At 34.5% G+C, this 20,666-nt stretch overlaps 1 protein-coding gene across 1 annotated transcript in view; it reads left to right on the top strand.

The window, feature by feature from the left end:
* The window catches only part of LOC118744402 (endoribonuclease Dicer), a 51,060-nt gene that overhangs the window by 10,423 nt on the left and 19,971 nt on the right, over positions 1–20,666 (top strand). Inside the window, exons 6-8 of the mRNA XM_036477398.1 lie at positions 11,968–12,492; positions 12,595–12,769; positions 15,528–16,585. Coding sequence (XP_036333291.1) covers positions 11,968–12,492; positions 12,595–12,769; positions 15,528–16,585 — 1,758 coding nt within the window. The remainder of the gene's footprint in view (positions 1–11,967; positions 12,493–12,594; positions 12,770–15,527; positions 16,586–20,666) is intronic.

Below are 20,666 nucleotides of genomic sequence, written 5' to 3'. Positions count from 1 at the left end.
CACGCGTTTATGGAATTCTATTCCACCTGCTACTCGCTCCAGCTTAAACAAGGGCAACTTTAGGAATGTGTTGTTTTCATACTTTCGTCAATAAGTTTTTGTACTCTGAGTTTCGCTATCTGCTAGGATTATCATATGTGATGTATTTATGTACACATGTTTACGTTTGTGTCGTTGTGTTTTTACTTAAGTAATAATGTTAGTTTTTAGTCTTAGAATTAGTTGAATTTTTATCTTTTATTTTTTTTTTACTTATTGTTTTTCTTTCGTTGCTTTATGTTGGTGCTTTATAATTACTGTTGTACTATAAAAGAGCTTTAAGATCTTATTGTTCTAATGAATTTGTTTAATAAATGAAATGAAATGAATTGGACGTGAAAATTTACAGAAGAAAATATTTTTCACGTAATTGAAACGTTTGCATACATATAAAACGTACCCTATGGAACAATTGTCACAAACGAAAAGCAAACGTTTCTCATTGGGGAAAATGACAGTGAATCTTACAATTTGTTTCTGACTATGTATAAAACTGTACAAAACCACAAATGATATGATGATCGATGAGCAAATGGGAATTGTTTTGTACAGTTTATTTTCGTACCCTGGAAAAAAGGGCTTTGAAGGATGTGCACAACCCCAGTTGGTGGAGGTTATGCGTAAATCGACAAAAAATTGAAAATCACTGTGTTAAAACTGTGACTTTACCAGCAATCTTCTGCAAAAATCATATTTTTCATCTCCAGTTGCCGTAGTGAAAAAGAGGAATATAAAAAAATTTCTTGATAAACCACGTTTCTATAAATGGACTAAAAAGTAGAAAATAATTTTTAAAAGTTTAGTAAAAGTCATTATAAACAATTTATAATATTTAACCCTAGAGTACTAATGTTCGTCGATTCGACGACTACTACTTTCATTTTACCAATTTTTTTTTACTGAGTGGTATGATTGCGTCCAAATTTTATATACGGTTAGTCCTTTATGATCTGTTGTTGAGAGAGTTTGTTCTATTTGGACTATCGGAGTGTGAGTTTTTTGCATTAACTGCTTGCCGAAACGAAGTTGAGACTTGTGTCTCATGTGCAAAAGTAATTTCTAATTAAAGTTTTGCTGTTTTTTTTATATTAATACGAATATTATTTGCTCATTTTTGCATCAAATTGAACTCGTTTGTGAAGACCAGCAGACAATTCAGTACTTTATTCATACGCATATTTAAAATACATAAAATAGAAGCGTATGTGAAATATATTTAATAAACAATATTTTTGAGTTTTTATGAACTAAAAAGTTGTTTTATTATTATGTTCACAATATAAAATTTTTAAGTTTAATAAATAATATGTATTCATTTAGTTTCTTTCTGTTTTTAAAATACAGGGGTTTAAAAAGGCATCGTCGAATCGACTAACGTATGTTTTTAATTTTAACCCCCTGTCCTTTATAATTTTTTCAAAATAAAGGACGCCTTTTGTCCTTTATTTCTTAAACTGTCCTTTAAATCAGCTCTGCATTTTTCAGAGGTAAATTTGTAAACACAGAATATGAAAAAAATTTCCCTTAAAAATATTATAAAAACCTTCAAATAACTAAAAAAAATTTGGTAGATATTTTCCAGATTTGATAGATTTTTTGAAAATAGATGGTAAGTTTTTATTTTCATAAGTGGAAACCCTGGTTGGACATTAAAAAATACCCGTGCCCTTACTTTAATAAAAATTGTCATTCGGCACGTGCTGCTAATCGTGCGATTTGCGAAATCTACTTTGGAGATTTCTTAACAAAAAGGCAAAATTTGGCACTGAATCGATGAATATGACGTAAATGATGTGTTTCTCGCCGTATCCATTTGAAATACATATTTATTACTTTCCTTACAAATATTCAAAAATAGTTTGCAACTCGCACCGGTTTCAAATCCTACGATTTGCAGCACATGCCCGATTATGTCGGTTTCCTCATGGCATTTTTTAAATGGGATACATTTTTTGTTATCGCAATGTCTAGTGGAAATTCGGCTCAATGCATTAACAATTCCATTACATTTAATTGGCAATAATGTTGAGCTAAGAATGTTTAATGACATTGTGGGGCATTAAAAAATACCCGTCCCTTATGCCGGATTTCCACTAGACATTGAAATGACAAAAAATTTGAGGCATTTAAAAAGTGACTTATGCTGGATTTCCACTATGCATTAAATGACAAATGACAAAGTCGGACATTAAAAATAATCGTGTCATTACATTAAAAAAAAATAGTCATTAAGTTCATTTCCACATGGCATTTTTTTTAAATGGTATACAATGTTTGTCATTTCAAAGTCTAGTGGAAATTCGGCATTAGGCTGGATTTCCACTAGGCATTAAATGGCAAAAATTTTAATGACGAAAGTTGGGCATAAAAAAATAATCGTGTAATTACGTTCAAAAAATAGTCGCTTCAGTTTGAAGTGATCGATTTAATCAATTTGTAAAAAATCGGGCCGATTCAAGCCAATTATATTCGCCCCACATTTTTCATTTTAAATCTCATAAATTGTTTATAATGACTTGCTAAAATTTTAAAATCACAACATATCGACACAAATTCTATGGGTCTAGGAAAAATTATTTTCTACTAGGTCAAATTCCGATGAATTTTATTGAATTTTCAGGTTTATTCAATGTATTTTTCCCTACTTGACCTTCAACTGACCACGAACCGGACGTGATGGAGGCTAAAGGACCTCGGATTCGCATTCAGCATGTCGAATAATATAGGGATATATAGGTTTGGTTTAGTATGCATACATGTTTTTTTTTTTTGTAAACCTGTGTTATTTTTCGGATGGCAGTACACTGAGAAAAAAAGCGCGTTGTAAAAATGAAAATTTTTTATTTGATTGCCGTTTAAAAATGTACGTATTAAATCAAGTGAAAAATTGAATATTTCCGTTATACATACACTACGTATAATGGAAATATTCAATTCAAATACGCCCGTATTAAAGTTAAGCATTTTTCACTGGACGAATGGCGTTTTTCACGTCTTCGATGCTTTTTCATATGTAATTAAGAAAGTATATGTATACAAAGCATGTACGGCGGTGACAACACATACACACATACATACATAGTACATGTTTATCTGTACAAATGCACTAGTCGTGCGCTGTGATGTTGATTCAAACTTAACATTTGAAAACACATTTACATGTATGGCTGCAGCTGAGTGTGGCAGAGAAGCTTGATACAATTGGTTGTGCTGAAAAGAGGGTCCGGGTTCAATTACCAACAGACGGAACATAAAAAAACACCCGCTGGCAGCCGCACATACTGGTGAACAGACGCTGCGGACTTCAGTGAGCCCTTAAACCAAAAAAGTCGGAGTTGCCCCACCGAAGCTCCTGCTCTTTCTGCCGTGACCCAAGGCTCACGTGGGTCCATGGGCTGCCCACGTTGCTCAGAGTGGGCGAACGAGGACGTAATAGTCGGGATTGAGTATAGCCGTGCAACTGTAACTGCTGGGTATGCAGCGACTATATCGCACTGAACCAATCCCTCGGGATATGTCTGTAGACATCATTTAAAACATTTTTCCTCTTGGTTGGTACCACTTTAGGGCTGTAACAGCGGCAAGCGCAACAAGCACCAGGCGGATATCCCAATTTATCCATGCTAGCCTTTCTAGGTAAAATAAAATACTCAAACTCGAAGAGTTAGATGTTTTCATGTGTTGAAATGGAATGTTGACAGCTGCGATTCAAGAGGCGATGTTCCACCGCCTGACTATGAAAAGGTACGAATAGCAATTACGCCACTGAAAAACAACAAAGATGCTGGAGCTGGCAGCCTGTCAGCCGAGCTATTCAAGTACGGTGGCGAGGAGCTGATAAGGTGCATGCATCAACTCTTATGCAGAATATGGTCAGATCAACGCATGGCCGACGACTAGAATTTAAGTGTGCTTTGCCCAATCCACAAAAAGGGCAACCCCTCCATTCACGCCTACTACCGCGTGTTAACACATGGCAACTCTAGACAAGCGCTCAGCATTTTCGAATCAGTCAACGTTTGTACGAGAATGAGCAACGAGGAAAGTGCGACGATTCGACCCACGCGACTTGAAAATAATAAATATCTTGAACTGATACCTATACATACTAGGGCGATTAACAAGATTTTTCAAACCGTCGGATATTTTCAGACGGTTTTTTTTTCAAATCTTGATTTTTCGAATATCGAATAGATTGGTTTTTTGCTATCGAATAAACCGGTTTATTTACCCAGTTAATTTATATGCCAATACGTTTTACTGATAACGGAACTAGTAAACGGGTATTATATTTTAATCTATTAGGCTGTTTCCAGTTTAAGAGCTTATGCCTAATTTTATTTGGTATTACATATTTGCATTCTCATAGCGTTTTATTTTCTCGAAAAAAGGCTGCACTTATTGCACAAATTTTCATGTTCTTTTCTCAGCCCTTTCATAGGACGTCGTGTTCTTTTCTTATCCGGTTGCGCTCTGATCCGGCAAAAGTGCTGCCTTTTCTGCCCTCAAGTAAACGTGGGCAAGAGTTGCACTGTTGATTTTTAATTAAGCTTGTAAGAATAAAATTATTTTCCGTACCAGAAATAAATTAAAGACTTACAGTTCAAGAGAATAAATCAGTTTTATTAAGTTCTATATATGAACTTGTGATTGATGAGTAGCACATTTTCTCAGCGTTAAGGGCAAAACAAAGCAATGGTGAGTTCTCCTATAAACGGGCACAACTTTCTTTGAGAAAAAACAAACGTTATCAGTTATTGAGAACAGTATGAATCATAGCATTTACATGATGAACTGTTAATACGCTAAAATAGAGGGACTACATGTTCCAATGAGAAATTCAATGATATCGAGTGGGATGCATATAATACATTTTTTCATATGAAAAATTATGGGGAGATACTGTAAGCGTACTGTTGTGATACTGTTAAGCATATGAAATTATAGCAAGTTGGATTTTCATACATCGTCCCATAAAAAGTTTAACAGATGCACAGATACCAAGGATGTTTTTCCCATTTTGATGCGATTTCAATATAAAAACCCACCGAAAAGGAGGAAAGCGGCAACTCCGCCATTCACATACATGTCAAAAGTATGAATTTTAAAAATTAAAAACAATAAACAAACAAATTCAAACCAAAGAAATTCTTTGTACTAGAACTTCTTGAATAGGAGCGACTTACGTATAGTGGACAATAAAAATACAAAGCACTATGATAACGAACTTAAAAACAAGACATTACAGAATATTTTAATGAGCTTTATATCACATTTAAGTAAAATAAGCCTATATTTTCCAAGCTGGCAAAGAAATGAAAATGTGTATTTTTTGTTGTTTACACAAAGACTTGCCAAATATACATACATGTAAGTCAAAATTATAGGTTATGTATTTTGTGACAGCTAAAATTTGACACTCCTTTATCTAGATTTGTATTTTGGAAGTAGGAGAAAGGGGAAGGATGTGATCGCCTTTTGCGAAAACGGTAGTAGAAAGGTACTAAGAAAGTGCGCAAAGTATACAATTAGAAGTAAAATCTGTATTATTAATTATATGTGAGTTTGCAATATATTTGGTGTTTTAATGGAAATACTAAGCAATACGTAAAATAATAGAGTTTTAATTTAAGTTATTCGTCATTTCCTGGAACAAATCTAGAATACCGACTGTTCAACTATGCAAAAACAAAAAATGCACATCAATAGAACTTTTTACGCTCATTTTAACCATGTCAAAATTATTTAGCGCAAGTAAAATTTAAGACGTTTTAGAAGATTACAATTAAATTCCTTAATTTGTTTTTAACATATCTATCTTATGAACCACATAACCGATTAAAAAACTAATAACGTCACCATAAAGATAATCAATTTGTCTTTCAGCTGATATACATAATTGAAATTCTTTTAATATATTTAAACCAAAACCACTAAAAAACGAACATATGTTATTTTTTCATGAAATAACCTTTTTTGAAAAAAATGCATGATTAATGGTAAAGAAATTTATATTATTTAGAAGGTACAAGCTATTATCTTTAATTCGATATACATATTTTATCATGATCTACGTTTGGGTTTTAAGAATTAAATGATAATAAAAAATATAAGTAAACAAAGCAAATAAACCTCTTATATCTTCTTTGTTTATTACCTGCGCCAAATAAATTTGATATCGTTGAAATCAGCGTAAAAAGTTATATCAATCGGCACTTTTGGTTATTTTATAGCTAAACGGTCGCTATTCTAGACTTGTTCCAGAAATTTACGCTAACGAAGCTGATCCCAACGAATATTTAGTATGAAGAATTTTTGGTTTTTTATAACTAGAAACTGTAGAGCGTGCAACATTCTGCTCAAGTAAAGGAGCCGATTTTATGCGTGGCAGCGAGAAGACTGTTCTCCCTTTAACTTTTTCATACAGTTTACTTCTTTCATATAGCTTCTTTCTGGCTTTTACAAAATGCAGGGATACCACACTTATTTCGGTACAATATGATCGTAATGTATTTTCAATTAGAAATCAAAGAAAAACATCCCACGAAAATGTTTGCGACATGTGAACTATTTTCAATGAGCATTTTTTCATTTGCTCCAGAATTTTGGGTACATTTTCTTATAGTACCCCTCATTCTTTTTTATATTACATATATACACTCCGAAGTTCGGGATAGTATTTTGAATATACCAGCAATATATGTAAAAGTAGTGGCGGCTGCTGTAGAGTATTACGCAGAGCCTGAGTTCAAGCCCAGTTTTTTCTAATAGTGGTTGCCCCTCTGTTGGTAATAGTAAACCTCCGAGTGTATTCTGTCATGGAAACTACTTCTCATTAAAATACAATTGCCGTTCGGAGTCGGCGTAAAACTGTAGGTGCCTTTTTAAGTATAAAATCCATTGAGGAATGGAAGAAGACGGCATCCCTATGATTTCAACTTATGCCAAACGTTTCGTAAATAAGCAATTCTGAACAAAAAACGGGGTTTCCACAAAGATGTTTAAATAGAAGCATTACAAATATGGAAAAATAGCAATCCACAAGGCTTTATTGGCAGTAAGTAAAGCACATTTAACAAAAAAATAAATTTTTTTTATTTGTTGTTTACCAAAAAAGTACTTGCCAAGTATATAAAACAAAATTGTTAAATATATATCGGTTTCATTCGTTTCTTCATAGAGTGCTTCTTTTATAGGAAAATTCATACGGCTTATGAACAGATTCATACCAAAATGTATTCAACAAAGTGTGATTGATTTTGACATTGCTCTCATAAGAAGCAGGCTATAATGTCAAATTGAAATGAATTGTTAACCCATTTGAAAATATTTTTTTTTTCAAATTTGAATTTGTTTAAAAAATTTACATAAAAATTTTCCAAGCAACAAATTTTCTTAATAAACGTGAAATTGTTAAGAGATACACCGCCGAGGAGAGCAAGTAAGTACATTTAAAGTTTGGTAATAAGTAAATACGTTCGACTTTGCTTAAGTATTTAATGTAAGGAAACCAAGATGAAACGGAGTAAAACTTTTGAACGGTGCGCTGTATGCAATAGAAGTCGGGACACGAAAATAGTGCGATGTTTTAAACCACCTAGTTGCGAGTTAAGACGGCAGCGATGTGGTGTTGTACTACGTGATTCATCTCGCGTTTGTGAAAACCACTTCAAGGAAAGTGATTTCACTTGTTCGTCCGAATCAAGCACTTTCAAACGAGCGCGTTTGTACCCAAACTATTTCGCATAAAACTTGGGCAATTAAAAACAAGAAAATTGCTAAAACGATTTTATAAACAATTTGTTTTATTTTATTGACAAAATATATATATTCCAGGTAATGTAAGTAAAACAAAACTATAATCAAAATAAAAGCCTCGGGTATCAGTGCTGACAAGATACATGCATCACTAAGGGTTAATTCGTTTGTTTATACTTTTTGACATTATAGTACCTTAAAAGAGAGCCGCACTGAGTTGTCAATCACACCTTGTTTAATACACCTTGATACCATACCATGTAAATGCACCATAACTTTTTTCAATAAAAATTGTAACTGATTTGAAAATTCCGTTTAGAAAATGATTTTAAGAACAATTAGAAATACAGCCAAACAGCCGGTAATCCGGATTGTCATTTTCGAGCATTGGCGATTTAGTTATCCGAATTCATTGAATTTCTATTCTATAGCCTCTACAGAGTTCATAATTCTTAAGTGCATATAACGAGTAATAGAATCTTATACCAGTAAGAGAACGTAGAATAAACAACCAAAAATATCTAGACATTTTAATAAGTTAAATACATTTTTTGACTTGTTTTATTAAAACGTATATCGCTAGCTTAGAGTGCAAAGTTGCTAAGTCCATTTTTTCAATTGTACAGGAGACACCAAAAACGTTCCTAAGTAATTTTCTTTAAGTATTTTGCAAAACTTTGAATGCAATGTTTCGCGTTTTTCATTTACCCTTCACTAAAAAAAAATAATAAAGAAGTCTGCTTTTTTACAAATTTTGTAGATAATTTTGTGACTTAGCAAATTTTCTACTTTTTTCTTAAAATTTTTTTGTTGGACTTAGCAAATTTTCCATGAATTTTTCCAATATGTACAATACGAAAAATCCATCTCGTAGGTACATTTTAAGAAACAATTTTTTAGAACAAATGGTTTAGGTTCTTTTAATAATAATAATAATACAAGGGAACAGTGATTTTGTTGCATCAAATGTTAAAGCTGTTAGATAGACTTTTTTATGCTGATTACTATAGGTGACCATCAATTCAAGGTGCAGGGATGGTATTTTCAGGGATAGTAGTCGAGACTTCTAGCTTTAATTTAAGCCTAATATCACCTTTAGTTTCTCTTGGCTGCTATGGCTTCTAAAATATTGCAAAAAACGCGATTTTTTGACACTTTGACCTCGTTTTTTTTTCCAAATCTAGAGCTGATGGAGACTTTATACTTACGGATTCGTAATCAGCATAAACAAGTCTATCCAAAACAGCATTAACATTTGATGCAACGAAATTGTTTCCCATTTTTTCCCCCTTGTGTAATAGATTGGCGCTTGGCCGAGCTTCTCCTCCGATTTGTGGCGTGCGCCTTGATGTTGTCACACAAAGGGAAGGGACTTACCGTTTTACGCTGTTTTTCATGGCAGAAATACACTCGGAGGTTTGCCATTGCTTGTCGAGGGGCGACCGCTGTTAAGGATAAACCTTCTCTTCTAAATTTGTTTGTAATGTTGCTTTGACCATGGCTTGAACCCAGGCCCTGCGCAGTGGTAGCGCGCACTGCTTACCACTACACCACAGCGGCCGTTCTTTTACGATCCCATTAATGGGATTTTCGGTTCAGACTAAATAAATTTTCTGTGAAAGAAGATTGCGATTTTTTTTTTTCATATTTCTAATTTGAAACGTAGTTGCGAACTTGTTTATTATAAACAACAACTTATACATCAAAATAATAATGAACAAACAATTATTGGTAGATTAAATTAATAGTATTGTTCGCTGAAACTAAACTACACACCAAAAAATCATTCATGTGGCAAACTATCGTAAAAATTGTGATGGGCTTTAGGCAAAGTTGCTTTTAAATACTGCAAATCTTCGTACTTTCTTGCTGTAATTCGGCGTCTGCCTTGGTGAAGTTGGTGCAAATTGGACCACTGTAACGGGACTATACTTTTGTCTAATCTTAGAGGAAGAGTTTTCCATGGATCTGAAAACCTAAGTTTAAAAAATATTTCACCGGTTGGTGTGTATCTGATACCACGAACATCTGTTACTTTGGCGTCGCCTCTACCACGTCCAGGACGAATATTTTTACAAAACTGTACGTTATTAAATGTATTAAAAAAGGTGTGATCCAAATAAAGAACATCGTATGGTCTAGGTTTTGATAAGCAGCTTTACATACTTATATTATCGTTATTATTATTATCAATTTGGTAATTATTACGTGCCGGTCGAGTAACAGTTATATCGAAAAACTTAAGTGGATCTCAAGTTTTTTTTCTAAAAAAAATTCTCTTCAATTTTATAAAGAACCTTTAAATGAAAGAACCGGATTACAGAAAAGTATTCCTTCAAGGTGAATGCAAAGCAATATCGTCCAATTGGAGAGTCCTCAAAAGGATTTTCCAGGATATATTAAAGACTATTTCATTTACCTATCTGCAGTTACTTTTTCTCATAATGGAATTAACTAAAATATTTATGTAAACACTTGTTGCACGTCCCCTACTTTCATATAACGGCAAATTTGGAAACCACGAAAAATGGACTTAAAATGGGCGTTTTTCGCCCTAATTGCATTATGTTAATGTATGCAAATACTTATATTTATGCTTGCAACTACTATTGACTTATCAAACGATTCCTAATCTTTGACAATACATGTTTGACTTCATTCACCACCATCTTGAAAACTGACCAAATCGGCGTGACCAAGTCCATGGTAATTTTAATATTATATAAACATCCGAAAGCATTAAAACGTTTGAAATAAATCTCGTCTCACTTTTTTGTATTTTTCACTTGGTTGCTGAAGTAATGAAGAATTGAAAATTCATAAGGGAAAATTATAGTTTTCTTATTTTTTATTTTAATATCTTAAAAATTTGTAGACTTATTGAAAAATGATAAATGAACGTGAGGTACTAAATTTAATAGCCCTTAATTTGATATATCGTCCTGTTTATAACAATGAACGCATTCCATAGATATTACAAGCCAAAATTTCATTTTCAAAATTCATACACTTTGATTCAATTGCGCGGGCTAAAGATAAATTTTAAATTAATCTTTCTTGGCCAATAACAATTGGCTTAGACCTAAGACATCATAATATTACTATTACAATACGGTCAAATGCCTTTTATTTTCCCCCATACAAAATAGACGCAGCCTAATATACATACATACATATGTACACAAATATTCAAAAATAATGTTGTTACACAATATACAATACAAATCGAATTCGATAGCGTAAAAAAAATTCATATTTTTTTGGACTTATAAAATTTTCTGTGATTATTTTGGACTTGGCAATTTTGCACATCACGGAATAAAACAGGTAGAAATAAAACAAGTAGTTAGATCCTTTCAGAAACGGTGCATTTTCCATTTTCCTTGCTTCCTGCATCAAAAACTAATTGTTCATAAAAAGTGGACTTAGCAACATTTCACTCTAAGCTAGCGAAATACTGAAACACTCCTATAATCCAAATATTTCTATAATCCGAGTCGGTTCAGCACTCCTTAGGTTAGGGTTAGGTTAGAGTGGCCGCCGTGGGCTGGATATGCCCGTTGTGATACCACTGGCCGAAGCCATTTGTTTCCCTCCCCTAGTAATTGAACCACCGCGTGCGTTTTATATAGCACAAAAAGTCGAGAACGTTCGCCGAGTTCAAATCGGCTAAACAATCTAGAAAAGACTTGTTGAAGAATTGGTTGCGCATGTTGGCCAGGGCGGGACAATGGCACAGATAGTGTTCGAGCACTCCTTAAGTTCTTCGGCTTTTGGATGTTTTCAAAATCCGTAAAAAAATTTAAAAAAATGCAACGTGAATTTTCACTCGCTTTTATTTGTTTTACTTCTAATCCGAAATACTTTGAACTTTTTTTGTTTTGGTTGGTTGTTCTCTCAATAAAAAAAAAAAACCCACTATTTATAATATTATTATAATTTTGGTTACCATTTCTGACCAACAGTGCTATATAAATAATAAAAAGAACTAGTTTTTTTCTTAATTTAAAAATTAGGAACCGGTTTTTTTTCAAAGTATAATTTTTCAAATAATTATAAAACTGGGTTCGAAAAAATGTCGAATAATCGAACACCCTAATACATGCATTTCAAACTGCGCCTTGGAATCGGCTAAATAATAATTCAAAATTTATTTCTCTTTATCTGCAGGTCATCGAAGGTTTTCGCACAGGCGAATGCAATTTACTTGTTTGTTCGAATGTCCTCGAGGAAGGTATTGATATTCAGGCATGCAATTATGTATTCGCCTATGATCCATTAAAAACCTTCAATTCTTATGTGCAAACGAAGGGGCGCGCCCGTAGTAATGAATCGCTGTATGCTATATTTGCGCCAGATATTAATAAAGCAAAAATTATTACGCAAATTCAAAACTATAAAGCCGCACATCAAATGATACAGGAATTCCTGATTGGACGAATTTTGGATCGAGATGATCCTAAAGAAGAAGCCATAGCCGAACAATTTGTGGATCTCATTCCACCTTTTTTGCTGCCGAGCGGTGCCTGCCTATTGGCGTCGGGTGCATTAGCATTGTTACATCGCTATTGTCAACTGTTGCCTACTGATGCGTTTGGTGCCGCCATGCCTTGGTTTACTAAAAAAACAACGGAATCAGGAATATTTGTGGAGTTACGGATGCCGCTGCAATCTTCAGTGAAAGATACAATAACGGTGAGTAAATTTTAAGCTATTCTACGAAAATTTGCTTTTTTTTAGCAAAAGAAGTGTGTTAAAGTAGTACATAAATTATTTTCGTTTTAACTATAATTGCAGAGCGACATTTACCCGACTTCTAAACAGGCAAAAATTTCTGCTGCCTTTAAAGTGTGTAAACTGCTTTACGAACAAGGAGAGCTAAATGATCGTTTGTTGCCCGTGACGAAGCGAGAATGTGTGGCAAAAGTGTCCGAAGATCTTTTCGAACATTGGAAAAAATTTAATGATGACGGTAAGGTTTTCCAATTAGTGGCTTTGTATTTTATTTTATTTTATTTTTGTGGCGTTGAAAATGCTAGTCGATGGCATTTTCATTACTTGATACAAATCTATGCTATTCGAAATATTATCTGTACGAGGCGGAACTACAGCCGGTTCTACGCACCGGAATGACTCGGGGGGTTTTTCTTGGCACTGTTGTGTTGCGCTGCCTATAACGCGTTCGGTAAAGATTGCTAGCGAGATAAATCCAGAGGCCTAGCGTTCATCCTATAGAATTTTGTGCAGTATCGTCTAATCGAAGAGGACATCGATCGCGGGGGTATCACCCTAGAATGTTAGGGCAAGGCTATACGGTCAGGCGATGCTAGGCAGGATATCATACTGACATGGGTGCGCTCCTCTCGAGTGAAAAGTTTCTTTACGCTTCTAGAAGGCATTAATACATCCTTCTCCTGCAGGGACTTAAACGATGTACGGCGGATTAAATGAGTGATTGACAGTTGTCAGTAACTTTTTGTAATCAAACATCCAAGTTAAGAAGGATTAACCAAGGGGACCACAGGTTAGTCTCCCACCCCGTTATTGTTTAACTTCTGGAGCCGTAAACGGCATTCACAAAGAGTCCATAACAACCTTCAGAGACTCTCGCCCCATCGCTGCCATCATTAGAGCCCAAACACCACCAATAGCAGTCGAAGAGCTTCAGCTGCCGCGGGAGATCCGTGAAACTTGCGCCCAATTAAGGACTCGACACCGACCCGGGTGTCCGCACGACACCAAATATATCTTCACTTGCCAACTTTTTTTAACCCACTCAGCTAACATCCCCTATATCTTTGTTACGACCTCGTCGAAACAGCATGTTTTCTGCTCCTTGATCTTGGCGGCAATGATTTACACAAGCCGATTGAGACATTGGTTGGTAAAACCCAAAAACGATATATATTAAACTCCTGCGCAATTCCATTTAAACGGCCTAACAAGACATCCGATCGCCGCGCAAATACTTTCCCTCCTTTACTCTCATCGTTCTCTTACTCGTTTACTCAAGCGTACGTAAACTACTGATCAATAGCAAGACGCGTAGAGTATTTACTTTGCCTTCCGCAACTACTGCGAGTAAAAGGTATTTGACAGTAGAGTACTCTACTGGTAGTACTTGAGTATTTTCGAAGAAAACATACATTTGTGGTATCTGAATAAAACTTAGGACAGGAATGTAGTGGAGCGATGAAGAGAGCGACGAGCAAAACGTACTTTCAACTAAAATGCTGATATACATACCTAAGTTCATATGTATGTATGTGCATAGAAACGTATGTGCATAGATACATATATAAGTGTCCGCATATATTTTTCTCGTCACTTGCTCTGTCGCTTCACTGCAGCAAAACCAAGTTGGTGGGAAAACCCTGACGTTATGCGTACAATTGAAACCATGGGTTTGAAGATAGCGCAAATTGATGTGAAAATTTCAATTTCATATTAAATATATGTATGTATGCATGTACATATGTAAAAATGTAGTTTCGATTTAAAAAATTCGGATAAAGTCTTTCTTTCGCCATTCATACACCTCTAGTTTTAGTATTTATTAAAAAAAATCAATGAAATTCAAAAACTATCTCTTGCATTTGATTTTACTCAATACCGATTTGAGGTGTCGCACAGTGTTATCAAATAAAAAAAAAACCTATCAATGGGTAGTTTCAGAAGGCGCAGCAGTTGAGCGCAACCGTTGCTAAAAAAAAATCAGTGATCGTTATGCGTCTTCTGAACGACTTCATACATTAGCTGTCAAATCCAACTCTCAAAGGTACACACCAACATGTGGTCTCAAATGATCAGAAAAATATTACGATCATCTAACACGCAACTATTCAGTTGATCAGAAGTACGCAACAACGCGTTCAGAAGGTGCAATCGTACCAGTTACTGAGCTGTTGCGCCTTCTGAACCTGCCCAATGAAAATTCGTTTCTCTTGAAATCAAGTTATATGGCTGCGTATGTATGTACATATGTACATATTTCGAAATTTTTTTTATTTGTAAAGGCTCTCAAGAAAACTAAAAATTCATATAAAATTACGCACAATGAATGGAAAATAAATTTGCTTCTATAAAAAATTACTTAAATCAGTATGCAGCTCTTAAGAAAAAAATGCTCGTACATCTCGTCGCTACCATGTCAAACTATCGAATGTGAAAATCGGCACTTTTCAAAATTTTGATTTGCCACTAATAATTTTATTTCGTATAGCAGCATTGCTTAAGTTGTTGTTTTGACAACTTATTTTTTGGTTAATGCCGCCGCAAACGATATCAACTAGTAGGCTAACAACCAGAATTGAAATTTAATACGCAAGTACTTACAGCAACTACAAGTATACAGAGAGTAGATTTGCTACTCCCTTTTGGCAGCAGCAAATATCTCTCGTACGCGATGAGAGAAAGTAGAGTACCTACTTTGGTGGAGTAATATCAAGTACGTGAAGTATTTACTATTTCAACGCCAAGTAGTGTATGTATGCAGAAAAAGAGTAACAATGTGTTGAGAGTATAGTACAATGCAAGGAGTACTTATTGAATGAAATGCGGCAAATACACTTGCGCTGGACTTTAATATATAAATATATATATATTTTAATTGATAGGTAGCAAAAAGTGAAAATCCTTTAAATGGCAAGCATCTTTGAAAGACCCTTAACATTATTATAAATATTTTCCAGAATGAGCTGAATCTCTTATAATTTTTCATTTATCTATAGTCACTTCAAAAACTGCTGGCAAGCAACAACGCCGTTTGTATAATCGAAAATATCCGGAGGAACTGCAAAATGCAATCCCTCAACTCAATGAAGTCTGCTATGCCTATGAGATTCATGCAATACCCCACTTTGAGAAAGATGACTACACTGAACACATCGCCGAGCTATTGCAGACCAATCGTAACTATGCTATTTTATCGCGTAAACGCATACCGCCGCTCGCAGAAATGCCGCTTTTCATGAATCAGGGTAAATTGTCAGTGAAAGTGGCGCCACAACCAATTACATTGACTATATCAAGTCAACAGCAATTACAACAACTATGTAAATTCCATTTGATGATCTTCCGAGATTTGCTCGAGTGTTGGAAAACTTTCTTCGTATTAGATCAGCGTAACCACGAGAATTCATACCTCATCGTACCGATTAATGCGGGAAAAATTGATTGGGAATTGGTACAAAACTTCCAACGTCTATTGCCACAGCGCAGCTACAGTGTCATTGAAAGGAAAAAGAAGGTCTACAAGCCGGAGGATTATGTCGGCAAAGTGATTAATAAATGGTACTCAGGCAGAGACAATCAACGTTTTGTCGTAACCAAAGTACTTACTGATCTCACACCGCTAAGTCCTTTCGACAATAATCAATATTCAAGTTACGTCGATTTTATCGACTGCAAGTACAAAAATGAAGTGGATTATGTGGTGCAACCGAATCAATTTTTGCTAGAAGTTCGTGCACTAACTTCGCGTCGAAATTTTTTTATTAACGCTGTTGGAAAGGCAACGAAGGGGCATAAGAATAATTGCGCAATCCGTCTTATACCTGAACTTTGCCATAACTTTATGTACCCGGGTGATATGTGGATGAAAGCATTGCTGCTGCCCAGCATTTTGCATCGCGTTCATTTTATGCTGCATGCGGAAAATTTGCGCCTTCGTGTTAATAGATTTCTGGGCATAGTAGAAAGAACATCTTACCAGCCGAAGCAATTATTAGTCGACGAGTCATTGTCACGGGCTGTCGATCTTGACGGCAATGCTATGGAACAGCCAGAGGTAAGAACCTGTTGTCATTATTCATTTAAAGCTACTTCGATTTGTGAAGAAAAAAGATTGTTCAAATTGGTTATTGTAGAAAAAGTGAACCTTGCGATGATCAAATAGTTAACAATCACTTTGAAGGTTTTTAACTTCATTTTTTTATGACTGTAATTTGGCAAAGCACAATGAGCGGTGATCGCGTTTTCCTGAGCCATTAGTGATGAACAGGTAACAACTTTACTACTCGCTGCAACAAACAACAGGCCAAGTGTATGTTAGTTCTGGGGAAAGGCACATTGTAAAATAAGGGTATCTTTTTCAGCAAATATTCGGGAAGGTGAAAGGTAGGTTTAATAATGTACCGAAATAGTTCAAAAACATACATTTTTGTAGATTTCATCATTTGCAAAGATATGTGTCTTTTCATCAGTTTTTTTTTTTTTTTTTTGTATACCGACTGGTTTGATTGACTCGATTTTTCCTAACTCGTTTTCGCCGGTTTTTTGGAAATCTATAGGCGTTTTTTTTTGAAATTTTGAATCGAATAAACCGGATTTTTTATTCCAACAAACCGGTTTTTTTTCATTTCATCCGAATGCAATAAAAGTTTTCGAAGTTTCCAGTATAAGGGAAGCCCCTAAATAGTTTTAAAATTATGTCCGAGCTTCGCTTAAAATTCATGTTCTGCTTTTTTATGGCAGAAGTACACTCGGAGGTTTGCCATTGACTGATGTGTCACATCATTACGGTGACCATTCGTACCGATTTTGGCGGGATAGTACCGATTTTGAGAGAATTGTCCTGCTGAATATTTTTCAAAAGTCAAGACGTATAAGTGTCCCAATTTTTCATATTTGTACCGATTAAATCCCGAATTTTAGTGTTTTCTTTATTAATAAAAAAAAGACGGTCTCTCTGTATTCTGGTCCAAAAACAAGTTTTAGTACAAACCTGGCAGAACTTTCGTTATAACAAAGGACATAGAATATAAGGGAGCCATATACATAGACAGCATGCTTATTTTCTATGATCTTTGGTTACGTTTTATTCTGTCAAACTGGTACGCCTGCTATACGCAGTCTATCATTCCTGTAACTTTTTTAAGGTTTTTATCAGGGTTCGGATTTTCCTCATTTTAGCCCCTCGCTCGCTCGTTAGTTTGCTCTGAGTTTGGGCAACTCACGAGCAGGGATGCCGTTTGGATCTAAATAGATCCAATTGGATACATTTTTAGGCGAATTTTTGCGGGTTACTTATTTTTTCCGGTCAGTATAAATGTGGATACTTTTTTAAATAGGCCAAAATTTTATATTTCCTATAAAGTTTTTTTCGTTCAAAAATCGATTTTCATTAAAGATGGTAGAAAGCATTACGTTTTCTGAACGTATAAAGAATCGCTATTAAGCTTGAAATTAAAGCATTTTATTTTTTGTGAACGAAGCAATGAACATATGAAGAGATCTCACCAAAATAGGTATAAGCGCAATTGCTTTAATTAGCTTAAAAGGATGCTTTAAGCAAGATCTTAATATACATATTGTCGTTTAAAGTACAAAACCGCGTATCAACAAAATGCAAAACCGCGTATGTGACGTTGCATAAATTATTTTCTAGAGAGTAAAAACACTCATATTTCAAAATGGTTCTCTTTTTTATAAAGCAATCGCATTTCTGGCTAGTATATTTCAGGACGAATGGATAAGGATTGAGCCAACAGCTTGTGTGAGCAAATCCAATTTTTGGCAGCAAATGTCAGTTACGCGGTTTTGCAGAATGACGATACGCGGTTTTGTACTTTAAACGACGATATACATATATAATGTAAAATATACTCTTTCTGTAGCAATATCTTTCATATCACATATTTTTATTTGTTAATTTAAAAAGAAAGAAGATTTCAATGCAGTTTAAAAAACTAAATTTGATTTATTTAAGGAGACTTTTATGAATTTTACTGAAAAGACTTTAAATACACTCTAAAAATTTTTTATTTATTTGCGCATGTTAAGAGAGGTAACCAGTTTCCTCTTTTAATGTGTGCAAATTCGCACGCCGTGTAATTAAATTAATCATTGCCTGTTTACTCTTACATACCAAATTTGTCGCAACAAAATTACACATAAAATGTTTAAAATAAAGTAATGTTTATTATTAGTAGGAAATGAGTATTCCACTTGCAAACAGCGTTATGTGATTTTATAATAGAAAGCCATACATTTGAAAAAGTGACTACGACAACAAGTAACATTTACATTGAATCTTTTTTATTATTACCTGAAAATTTGGATAAATAGGACCCTTATAAAATTGTAACATAACATAACATGTCATAAGATAACATTAACAGTCTATACGACCTAAAGTAGCTTTCTAAGTTCATCAGAAGATTGATACTTTTGAAAGTTCATAAATAAGTATGATACCGACTTTTGGAAGAAGACTTAACATTTGATGCTATTTTTTTTTCAGAATATAAAATGATTTTGCACTCTGTTGTTAGTGGACATGAAACTACTTTAAATACTGGTACGTAATCCGCCAAAAACTAAGAATGGAAAAAATTTTACATAGCGCACTTTGCAAGTAGACTACTCAAATGTATTTGTAGTTCGAAAATTTTTGCAATTTTAAACATTCTATATATGTGTATTTATGTGTTTATTTTAAAGATCCCAAGTTCAAAATCAAATACTGAACATCTTATACGTATATATATACAGATTCTTGTTGAAAAATAGATACTTTTCAGTAGTAGTTTTACATGCTCTTTTTAGAGTGTACTTGCTACTTATTATATTTACTTTGCAAAATACTTATGCACAAAAAATGTACTTTATAAATTGAAATTACAAATGCTTGATTTTATGCACATGTATTCCAAGTTCTTAGCATGGGTTAAATTATGTCTTTTTCATGAAAATGTTAGGTTTTCTTACAAATTATGAGATGTATATGTAACAAAAAAAATTTGATACATTTGGATATATTTTTGGCTTGGTCAGGGGTACACTTTCTTGAGACGGCGCGGCAACACGAGCAACAAGTGAGGCTGTTTGTAAACGAGCACTCGTTAAGTACGAGCGTACGCGCTGAGCAGCCAGCGAGCGAGTAATCAAACGAGGGCAGCGCAAGAGTAGAGCGGCAAGCAAACGAGGGCCTCATTACTGGCTGTCTCCACAGGATAAAATTTATTGCTGCCCAGCTGTCATTTTGGTCGCGAGATATAAGTTATATCAGTGACAATATTTGTGTGGGCTTTTTATATCTTGATATAAGCATTCGTAAGATAGCTTCGAAAACGTATTTTTGCCGGATTTAATCGCTTAAAAATTTTAGAAAATAGGCTATTTTACATCCAAATACATAATTACAAATATTTTAACAGGAAGCAGCTCAATTTTTGCTTTTATGGTGACGAGCAAAACTGTAACATGGTTTAACACTTTTTGTTTCAGCCACCGCTATATTTCCAAGTTCTAACGACTTTCATCCTTTTGTTGAGTATTCTTGTTGGTACATCCCTACTCCCTCTCTCATAATGATTTGAAGTCAATACAACAACAATAAAAAAACCAGCAGACAAAAATGTAAATTAAGGCAGATGTTACAGTTTTGCACTCACTCTCAGTTTTGCATTTGACATAATTGTAAATAATAGATTTACTGCGGAAAGGCGGAACCGCACGAAAAGTGGCAAAAAATTTTGGAATTCGCTACTTAAAAATGTTAAGACTTAGAAAAAATATAGCCGAAAGTATTCCCAAGGACAAAGGAAGTATGTTAAAAAATATTACGGTACGATATCTTGTGAACTTAGAAGCAAGTAGCGATGCAGCCACTATTACAGAAGCGCTTAAGGTATTAAATTTTAATGCAAATCAATAGACAGCGAGGCGAAGAATTGCCAAATTGAGCGCAAAGGCATCATAAAGAAGAAAAAAGCAAATTTGATCATAATACATGTGCGAGTGTGGCAGCATTTCGCTGCATCGCCCGAAAACCGAACCGCTGCCTATTGGGATATGTTAGGCCGTTCAGAATGCAATAAAAAACATATTTTTAAGTTTCAATTGAAGGTTATTTGGTCTGACAAGAC

The sequence above is a fragment of the Rhagoletis pomonella genome, unplaced genomic scaffold (assembly GCF_013731165.1).
Source record: "Rhagoletis pomonella isolate Grant_MI unplaced genomic scaffold, Rhpom_1.0 Rhpom_scaffold_00008, whole genome shotgun sequence".
Lineage (NCBI taxonomy): Eukaryota > Metazoa > Arthropoda > Insecta > Diptera > Tephritidae > Rhagoletis > Rhagoletis pomonella.
The sequence above is the reverse complement of the archived record's forward strand: the minus strand, read 5'-3'. Positions and strand labels throughout refer to the sequence as shown.